This window comes from Oncorhynchus nerka, linkage group LG26, assembly GCF_034236695.1.
Source record: "Oncorhynchus nerka isolate Pitt River linkage group LG26, Oner_Uvic_2.0, whole genome shotgun sequence".
NCBI lineage: Eukaryota > Metazoa > Chordata > Actinopteri > Salmoniformes > Salmonidae > Oncorhynchus > Oncorhynchus nerka.
The window spans coordinates 30,796,652-30,807,828 of NC_088421.1; the positions used below are offsets into that span (position 1 = coordinate 30,796,652).

At 42.6% G+C, this 11,177-nt stretch overlaps 1 protein-coding gene across 2 annotated transcripts; it reads right to left on the minus strand.

Annotated features, from left to right (window-relative positions):
- Positions 1-4,609: 4,609 nt before the first annotated feature.
- tob1a (transducer of ERBB2, 1a) lies at positions 4,610-8,578 on the minus strand. Of its 2 annotated transcripts, none has more exons than XM_065010393.1 (2): positions 8,308-8,578; positions 4,610-6,732 (listed from the first exon to the last, which is right to left on the minus strand). In XM_065010393.1, the coding sequence occupies exon 2, from the start codon at positions 6,501-6,503 to the stop codon at positions 5,490-5,492; it is 1,014 nt and encodes a 337-aa protein (XP_064866465.1). In that variant the 5' UTR covers positions 6,504-6,732; positions 8,308-8,578; the 3' UTR covers positions 4,610-5,489. The 2 variants fall into 2 exon arrangements, with proteins under 2 accessions (XP_064866465.1, XP_064866466.1); XM_065010394.1 differs by lacking the exon at positions 8,308-8,578 and adding an exon at positions 8,114-8,245.
- Positions 8,579-11,177: the final 2,599 nt, after the last annotated feature.

An 11,177-nucleotide genomic window follows, 5' to 3' on the forward strand; every position in this document is an offset into this window, starting at 1 on the left:
TGTTGATTTTCCCATGATGTCAAGCAAAGAGGCACTGAGTTTGAAGGTAGGCCTTGAAATACATCCACAGGTACACCTCCAATTGACTCAAATGATGTGAATTAGCCTACCAGAAGCTTCTAACGCCATGACATAATTTTTGGGAATTTTCCAGGCTGTTTAAAAAGGCACAGTCAATTTAGTGTATGTAAACTTCTGCCTCACTGGAATTGTGATACAGTGAATTATAAGTGAAATAATCTGTCTGTAAACAATTGTTGGAAAATTACTTGTGTCGTGCACAAAGTATAGATGTCTTAACCGACTTGCCAAACCTATAGTTTGTTAACAAGAAATTTGTGGAGTGGTTGAAAAAAAAAATCCCCCTTTTTCTCCCCAATTTCGTGGGATCCAATTGTTTTTAGTAGCTACTATCTTGTCTCATCGCTACAACTCCCGTACGGGCTCGGGAGAGATGAAGGTTGAAAGTCATGCGTCCTCCGATACACAACCCAACCAAGCGGACCTCCCGGTCGCGGCCGGTTACGACAGAGCCTGGGCGCGAACCCAGAGTATCTGGTGGCGCAGCTGGCGCTGTGAAAAATGAGTTTTAATGACTCCAACCTAAGTGTATGTACACTTCCGACTTCAACTGTAGGTAGGAGCAAGCCCATGTAATGCTTTGTAGGTTAGCAGTAAAACCTTGAAATCAGCCCTAGCCTTAACAGGAAGCCAGTGTAGAGAGGCTAGCACTGGAGTAATATGATACATTTTTGGGGTTCTAGTCAAGATTCTAGCAGCCTTGTTTAGCACTAACTGAAGTTTATTTGGTGCTTTATCTGGGTATCCGGATTGTAGAGTAATTGCAGTAGTCTAATCTAGAAGTGACAAAAGCATGGATTAATTTTTATGCATAATTTTTGGACAGAAAGTTTCAGACTTTTTAAATGTTGCATAAATGGAAATGATCTTGATATGTTCGTCAAAAACGCCAAGGTCCTTCAGTTTTATTTGAGACGACTGTACAACCATCAAGATTAATCGTCAGATTCAACAGAAGATCTCTTTGTTTCTTTGGACCTAGAACTAGCATCTCTGTTTTGTTCAAGTTTAAAAGCAAAACATTTGCCCCCATTCACTTCCTCATGTCTTAAACACAGGCTTCCAGGGAAGGCAATTTTGGGGCTTCACCATGTTTCATCGAAATGTACAGCTGTGTATCGTCACAAAAGTCAACTTTATGAAAGTAAACTTTATGTTTACCTCACCAATAGTGACCCTAAAACGGAACGTTGAGGAACACCGACACTTACAGTTGACTTGTCAGAGGACAAACCATCCACAGAGACAAAATGATATATTTCTGGCAGATAAGATCTAAACCAGGCCAGAACTTGTCTGTGTAGACCAATTTGGGTTTCCAATCTCTCCAAAAGAATGTGGTGATCGATGATGTCAAAAGCAGCACTAAGGTCTAGGAACACGAGGACAGATGCAGAGCCTTGGTCTGACGCCATTAAAAGGTAATTTACCACCTTCACGAGTGCAGTCTCAGTGCTATGATGGGGTCTAAAACCAGACTGAAGCATTTTGTATACATTGTTTGTCTTCAGGAAGGCAGTGAGTTGCAGCGCAACAGCTTTCTCTAAAATATTTGAGAGGAATGGGAGATTCGATAAGGTCGATTAGTTTTTTATATTTTCTGGGTCAAGGTTTGGCTTTTTTTCAAGAGAGGCTTTATTACTGCCACTTTTAGTGAGTTTGGTTCACATCCGGTGGATAGAGAGACGTCTATTATGTTCAACATAGGAGAGCCAAGCACAGGAAGCAGCTCTTTCAGCTGTTTAGTTGGAATAGGGTCCAGTATGCAGCCTGAAGGTTTAGAGACCATGACTATTTTCATGAATGTGTCAAGAGACATAGTAGTAGTAACATTAGTAGCAGCAGTAGGTTTTTGTAGTAGCACTACACATCTGATATAAGCTTGATAATTCGTTTATTATTTGAATCAACTGTGTAGTGCTAGGGCAAAAGTGGAAAACTGATTGATTTTGCAAAAAGTCATCAATGTGAGGGTATTTTGCATTTTTTTTCATCTGACTTTTAACCTAAATCCAATGACATGGTGACATTTTTGGTTGATTTTATGTTGAATTGACATTAGTTGACAACTCAAACAAATGTAAAACTGTACCTGGTGGGTTGTCATTGCTCAATCAACTCATTTAATGTGGCTCCAGAAATGGAGGCTGCATGACTTAGAGCTGGGGAACTGGAAGGACATTTACATAACTCCATGTCTGCTCGTTTCAACAGAAAGCTGTTTTTCTGACGGCCGCAGCTCTGGTCTGGATTACATCAATGATGCCGCCAGCTCTCATTCTCTCACACTCTCTTTCTGTTGCTATCCCTCCTCTTTCTCTGTCCCTGTTTCCACCCCCTCTCTCTCTCTCGGACACCCTTTCTCTCTCTCTCTGACCCCCTTTCTCTCCCTCTATGCCGTCACTTTTTCTTCCTCCCTCTCTTTCTTCCCCATCCCTCCCTGTCCCCCCTCTCTTGCTCTCCTAGGATCAGAGCGGGTGTGATGGCGACCAGTGATACTAGAGCCTGTGGGGGGAGACCAGACGGACGAGGCTCAGGAGAGCAGAGCAGGGTGATAATCCATCAAAGGCATCCCCAGAACTGCTTGTCCCCAACACACATATTTCTATTACATGCACATGTGCACACAAATGCTCACGTACAAGTGCATGCGCACACACACACACACACACACACACACACACACACACACTTACTGTATATCCAAAACCATCTGTGAACTTTATTAGGGCCAATCTACCAAGTGCAGCTGACAGACAACAGTGCGCAGATACTTGGTGAGCTAACCTCAGAGGATCGTGGTATGCCACCAGGGTTAAAGTGCTCTCTGTGTACCCACCGGCATGTTAGTTCTACTTATAAATTGGGTGGTTTGAGCCCTGAATGCTGATTGGCTGACAGCCGTGGTATACCAGAAGTTATACCACAGGTGTGACAAAACATTTGTTTTTACTGTTGGTAACCAGTTTATAATAGCAATAAGGCACCTCAGGGGTTTGTGGTATATGGCCAATATACCACGGCTAAGGGCTGTGTCCAGGCACTCCTCGTTGTGTTGTACAGAAGAACAGCCCTTAGCGATATTGGTTATATACACCACACCTCCTCGGGCATAATTGCGTAATTATGACACCAGCAGCAGTGGCAGTAACAACAACATGAGAAATAGAAACAAAAGGCAATCCATTCTGGTTGAAACCATGATACCAAGTACATGAATAGTCACAACACGACCTCAACATAGATCACTTTTGGAAGAATCAAACAAGCAACATACACTTCCTTTTCAGACCAGCATTAATCCCATAAAAATGTCATTATCATTCTGTTCATTCCATGCGATTCATTTTGTCATCACAAGTCAGCAATCATAGTTATCCAATGATCCGTCACCTCAGGACACTGGGTGAAAAATGATTGAGAGCATTTAGAATAGCATGCAGTTGGCCACTGTGTAGAAGCCTTTGCTGCCTCTACAAAGTGGCTATTGTTATGCTATACTATAGTACCCAAAATGATCAGTAGATCCACTACAAAATCAGTATAGATGAAGGGTAGGAAATAAAAGTGTTATCCCAAAAATAAATGTGACTGAATTTACTCTGGAGACCACACACATGCTCAGGATGAAGGTAATGTAAACAGAACATATCACCTAGCCTCCCGGACCATCTTTGCATTCTAAAACATTATTTGACTAAACAACTGGCAGGCTGCAGCGTTCAAAGACGGGCCTGTTGGCTAGTAGAGCTAACATGTACAGTGCAGTAATAAACACCTCAGCTCTCAGTAGGCTAACTGACACAGAGGTGACATGCTAAGGTCTGGGATGACAGCAGGCTTAACCCCACTATCCATATGCCTAATAGGCCCAGGAAGCACATGGACTGACTCCACCGTAGTATGTAGACTCAGAACCAGCAGAAGGCGGAGGATAACGGAGACAGTCGGAAATGAATACATGTGCAGGGTATATCACATCTCCGGTAAAAGGAGAATACCCTCGTTGGCTCTTTTTGCGTAGCTAGGTTTTGAATGTTGATGGAAATGTAGAAAACTGTTAGGTTGTTTTGTCAAGGAAAACCCCACTGGTAATTCTAGACAATAGCGCAGAACACTAACGTTCACCCTGATTCACAGCAATAAGAACACAGAACACTTCGATATGCCCATTTGTGTAACACTAGTTAGAAGACTACCATGTATAGAATATTAATGTGTAACGGTGCAGTCTTACCAATAGCACCATGCTGACATGTCAGTACTTTATATTATGCGAGGTCTTTGCAAATGACAAGTTACACTGCAGGTTTGAACCATGTGTCTAGAGCAAGGTCTTGAGCCAGTGGACAAGGAGTAGCTGACCAGAGGTAAATTAGACAAGGATAGGCTAGGACTCCTATGGTTACGATAAAGTGTGTGTATTCAATTCAATGGCATATGGAAAACTGGATAATATTGCCTTCATACATATATCCATTGTCCAATCAACAAGACCAGACTACCAATGAGAAGATAGACGAGGGGATATTTTCAAGCTTTTTAATACAAACTTAATAAATGATCAGTTCAGCTTAACATGTAAGACACTGACTCCAAATACTTTGTTATACCGTTTGTTTTATCAAGTATTGCACAATGTAGGTACAAAATTAATATACGATTACATTTTGTCCATAATATAGCAAAAATCTTTAAACTCTTAACAGAAAATACAACTCTTGTTTTTCAAAAAAGCAAATATTCTTAAATCCCACCACTACGGAATATTCTGTACACAATCTTTAGAATAGTCAATGTTTTTTAGAGGGATTCATTTCACAATTTCAATAAAAAAAAGAAGATAAAGTTGCTGCAGCCATCACGGATCACTGTAGTAGTAAAAAGATATAAATGCAGTACCATGTCGTAGAAACAATATATACTCTGATATTTTACAAACTCTGTACTAAATTAAATTATACAATTAGAAAAAAGACCAGGAAATCCCACTTATTAATGCCAATCCTTGGAAAATTGGCATGTCCAGTTATGTCTTAAATACTGAAAGAGGCCATGACTTGTATTGTTTTTCTTCTTTATCTTTAAAACAGTCCCGTAAAAAATAATTTCTGTGCTTGGTTGGCAAAAGAAATAATGATGCATGTCTCAGTTTAGGTAACCAAGCTTGGACATCTTGTACTACAAGCTTCATCGTAAAAAAAGATAACTCAAGGGGGCAAAGTCATTTCACCCTCAGGCTCATGCGCTTGGACTTGAACACAGAACTTACAGTCGACAACAAGTCACTTTCAATTTTTCCTGGAAATTGTGTTTCCTATTTTATTTTGATGTGCGTTTAGTCTTTTTTCCCCCCATATCACATATCTCTGGTCATTTCTGTGTACTAGTACTGTAGTATCTGTGTACTAATTGGCCATCACTGGCTGGAATTGCTGGTTCGAATACTGCATGTTGTTCAAACTGAAATTCAAGCCGTCCATAAGGGACTTGTCGTTGAGACCTCCGTACGCCGCAAACACATCGAAGGCATTGCTGTACTGCAGCGGGCTGAGGCTGAGGGAGCTGTCACCGGGGAATAGGGCACTCGGGCTCCCCTGGCCCTGGAGGTTGGGGAACACAAACTCCTTGGCGTTGGGGCTGAGGGCTGAGGCCTGCTGCTGGCCCAGGCCCAACCCGTACAGAGAGTGCATGGAGGTGGAGATGGCTTTCTGCTTCAGCAGCGTGTTCACATTCAGGCCCAGGTTGGTGGGCGAGGTGCGGGCCACCTTCTGGCCCTGCCCGCCTTGGCCACCGTTGCCGTTCTGGTTGTTGCGGCTGCTGCTCTTCATTTTGGTGGAGCCGAATTTGGTGGCGGCGAAGGTGGCGGTGGTGAAGGTTAAAGGCTGGTTGGAGCGTGGCATGAAGGTGGGGCTGACAGCAGCCGAGTGGCCGAAGGGAGGCGAGGGCGAGCTGGAAGTCGGAGAGGGGCCCACCACAGGCTCGCTGATGGGCATGAAGACCTGGGCCTCAGGGTTGAAACTGTTCTTGATCTCCTTGTCCAGCTCCAGACCACTGGGGCTGCTCTCATTGCTGTCGTCCACGTACAGCACCTTGACGGGCCCCTTCTCCCCGATCTGGTAGGATACCTCGAAGGGGTCGATCCACACACTGAGGTCCTGAGGCAGATTGTGGCGCACATCCTCAATGTCCAGGCCACTCTCTTTGGCTGCCTTCTCTACCACCGGGTCCACCTTCTCCCCTACGTGGATGCACCTGAATCCAGAGCCCTTGTATGGCTTGTCTGGGTACCAGTGGCCCTCATACTTCCCCTTGAGCTGCCTCTCAAGCTCCTCGCCGAAGATGTTGACCCGTCGCCGCGGCAGCTTGTTGTAAAGGTAGGAGATGACGAAGTTGAGGGCTACTTGGATTTCAAGCTGCATAGCTGGCTGCTGAACTGCTCTGGGCGCGAGAAGAGGTGTCGGCAGCTGCGTCCTGTTGAGTTGCTTTACGTATCTGTGGTGGGTGGCGTAGGTGCTTCCCAGGCAGGGTAGGGTGTGATGGGTTGGGTCAACACCAGGCAAAAGGAACTAGAGCTTCGTGGAACTGCTCTAAAAACAAAAGTGCTAGTCGCAAGAGGCGTTCTTCCACAAGGTTGAGCGTTGTTTTTTCCTGAAAAAGAGAAGATAAAAAATGATTAGCATATTGTTCAGACAGATATGCAAAACAATAAGACATTAAAAGGCATAAACCATTCCTCCACTAGATACAAGCCATGAAGAATTTGCATTACTTCAGTAATATTAGGTATAATTGGACAACATTTTGTAAACAGGCAACACTTCTCAAAGATGTGGGTGGCAATGTCCTCCCCTACTTGACTGAGGTTGAGTCTACTACTGCAGACTTTGTAAAGGAATGCAATAAAATGCCCTTTAAACGTTAACCCTTTACTTCCCGAGGGAAACATCTAGAATAGAATTGCAGTCCGTATGAACACTCAAATCAACTAGTGTGCTATGACGGATCAAGCGTTCACCTCTTCTCTGTCTTGTTTCAAGTCGCAACGTTTATGTGTCACATGCACAGAATACAGCAGGTGTAAAACAGTAGTGAAACCCTTACTTACAGGCGCTTTCCCGAACAATGCCGTATTCAGTATCAAGGTCTATAGCCTGAATCATCTTTAACAATGCAATGTCACGCTATGGAACAGAACGACCTAATGTATAAATAGCCATGACAAGCAAGGGGATCTAGTGAATTTGTCTGCATATCTACAACTCAACATGAACAACATAAAGATTTCACAGTAGATGAAAACGATTTTCAGAATGTTAGAAATCTCCACACAGAAAGAGCTGTGCTGTTTTTTTCTATACGAAGTTATAGAGAAACACTAGAACTGATCGTGTTACATAATAAATAGCTAGCCTCGTTACAATGTTGCCAACGTCATAGAGTCGCAGTTACATTCGGAAAGGCATACTGCACTTTTTTTACACAACAGTTACATATTAGCAATCAGGCTGGCGATAGAAAAATGTACCCTGTAAATATTGTATCAGATTGGCGGCTCTCAACTCGCACTACTTAGTATGCTGATTAAATGTAGCAGTGAACGTCGACTAGGCGAGGCAGGGGATATAAAGGTTAGGTGTTGCTATTATCGGAACAGTGTCGACATAAACGGTTTATCAAAATGTAACAACTAGTCTATTCATTTTGGATATGGCCAAGTACAGAAGAAAATGCTAAATAAGCTGTATCCAATAAACAATCATACTCGGTCATTACGAAATAGACGGTTTTCTGCCCAACAGCGGATTGTTTTGTTCGTTTGAGGCAGTGTGAGCAGCTACCTTATCTCTGCGGACCTATAAATTACCACTTGATATACTATTAATTCTTTCCGACCTGGAGATTTAATAACGGGGCCAAAAAAAGAGATTAACACAATTCCATGCATAGCCTATTGCCTCTCCGCAAGTTTCTTCTTTCAATAATTTGACAGTCAGTCTTGATAGTCAAACAAATGTAGATGACTATTTACCTCATATCCCGTCTTTCTTTCTCTCACACACGCTTCAGTTAGTTAGGCTACCCCTCCCTAACTTCAGGGACTGACGCAGCAAATCAACTTGATTAATCTGGGGTAAATAGTTCATCAAGAATACTGGGCTATAGATGAGTGATGGATATCCAATCGAACACACAAAGAGTAATTGAGCCAAAAGCAATACTTACTTTTTCGTACAAAATAAAATATTCTCAGTAGTTTTGAAGTACCGTTAGTGCAAATAGAAGTGTAGGGTAGATATAAATACTTTCTTCAAATATAATATAATATTAACATAAAAAAGTATTCCAGTACGTGTAGACGTCGATAGGTTATCGTTATTTATTTTGCTTTAGTTTAGATTTTTAGGTTGTTTAGCGTTTTCCCCTTTCAGCAGGCTTGCAGAATGTTTCCCTTCTACCTGGGAGTTTTACAACTTCGTCCCAGTCCGCTGTCATGCGCCTATATTTGTAGCTTTCCTCCGCCATGGGCACGAGGTAGGCGGTGATGCGGTTTCAGAGGTCAAAACAATACGAGCACCAAATCTGGGCCTGCAATTGGTCAAATTGGGGAATCCAGCCTGCTGGAAATGTACAAACTCGAAAGTGTATTGGTTAGTTATACTGTCAATCCAAGGCATAAAAATGAAGAGACGCCCATAACAAGAACATTTGCGTCACACTGTCTCTGACAGCAGACAAAAATATATCGATTATGAAGTCAGACATATGCTAAAATTATGTCATTTGCATATAGTATATTTTGATTATGTATTTTCAGTGATGCATAGTTGATAGATTATATGCCTTTGCTTGACATCCAACATGATTTAGATCAGCGTATCAATCATTTCAGCCGAGATATATCTCCCCTATTGCTTCGAGAAGGCTATGATACGGAATACTTGCATTCCAATAGGTTAACTGGTATTGCCAAGTGCTTCCGACTTATTTATTTGACATGTTTTAAAATAATGAGCGAGCAATTTGTTGAGCTGAATACACTCTCACCCATGAAACCATAATAACCATGCGTTATTACCATGCTAGAGTAAACGCAATCTGTCAGATCAGAGAATGGAAGTTTGAAAATGATGAGTAAAAGAAACGGGGGTTGCATTTGGAAATTTCAGTCAAATCTACAGCTCTGTCGGAAAGGACATTCCCAAAGAGGAACGATAATGTTGGAAGCGAAGGGGGTGGGGTTGATCTCCTATCGAGAAAACACTCCGCTGATTGGCTGAAAACGGGGCAGGAGCTCTTTGGTGAATGGTGTGCCCGTATCCAAGGTGCTGATGTAGCAGCCCACGTCATACCTGGGTGGACAGGGCACTCTCGAGTTTAAATTGTACATAGCTAAATATACATTAGTTACGGAGCTCTAGTTGATGTAAGGTATGTTGTCCCACTAACTCGCGTAGGAAAAGCTAAGCAAACGTGTACTCACCCTGTATAAATGGCTACACAATGGTTTGACCGTAATGCAAAACAAACCATTTCCATTCAACAAAATGTAGGTATCTTCACGATATCTTATGTTGTTGTTATTGAATGTAATTACTCTGTAATAAGGAAACTTCAATGTAAAGTGTTACCACCAATAAGAATAATGTGCATACTGCTCATTGCTGTTCACATTATGCACCTATCAGGCTCAGATTTCCAAGGCCAGTAGTTTTCCATGCTGTTAACCCTATCACACATTCACTACCATGTTAAACCCAGGCCTGTAATCTTTTACCACACATATCTGGCATTTACCATGACTAAGACCTTGTGGGGGGACGCATAAGAGGTGTGTGTACTGTAACACCTAGCAGGCCTACACACATAACAGGTGTGTGTACTGTAACACCTAGCAGGCCTACACACATAACAGGTGTGTGTACTGTAACACCTAGCAGGCCTACACACATAACAGGTGTGTGTACTGTAACACCTAGCAGGCCTACACACATAACAGATGTGTGTACTGTAACACCTAGCAGGCCTACACACATAACAGGTGTGTGTACTGTAACACCTAGCAGGCCTACACACATAACAGGTGTGTGTACTGTAACACCTAGCAGGCCTACACACATAACAGGTGTGTGTACTGTAACACCTAGCAGGCCTACACACATAACAGGTGTGTGTACTGTAACACCTAGCAGGCCTACACACATAACAGGTGTGTGTACTGTAACACCTAGCAGGCCTACACACAAGCACATCAACATCACCACAATAAGTGTTTTGTGTTCCTTAAAAGTGTTTTGTCAACATTTGTGACATTTGTAATGCAACTACAATGATAACTGTTATAGTTAATGTTATAAATGCAGGTAACAATAAGGCTATAACTGCACATAAAGAGTTTGATGATAAGTTGATTATTGCTGGTCTGTAATAGCCTCGCATGATGTGTAGTGCTGGCTTGTCATTCCTTAGTCTCGTGCTACCATAACAGACACTACACAAATCCATGGAAGTATTACTTCCACAGTAACACCAGTATTACATCACATAACCTCTTCCTATGCCAGCATAATATGGTTGTGAAGAAGAAGCAAGTGGCTTCTGGTTGGCTTATAGTGGACTTTTATACATTCTTTAAATGCTTAGGTTTGCCAAGCATGAACACAAGCAAAATCACATGCTGTAGTGCAGGCAGGTCGGGGATTGGGAGCTGTAAACTCATAAAGACATCCAAAGGTGGTTGTGGATGTCGGACATTGGGTTTATAATAGGTCTACAATAGCTTCTCAGTCTGACCATATAGATAGGGAGGACACATTATTCGACAGGTGGGTTTTAGATAGAAGCTGCCCTCTTGGCACAGATCTCGGATCAGTTTGTCCTCCATGTATCATGCACTTAACTTTTTAGGGAGGAAAAACCAACTGAGCTTCGATCAGGGTCTTGATCTACACCTTGGTGGCATGCATACAGTGTACAGAGAGATAGAGTGTACTGCACAGAGAGCTCAGAGGCCTTGGCTTGGCAAGGCCTCCGATCTGTTTATACTCCAAACAACTCAGAGGTTTCCATGGTCATGTGCTCTCCAGGACCAGAGC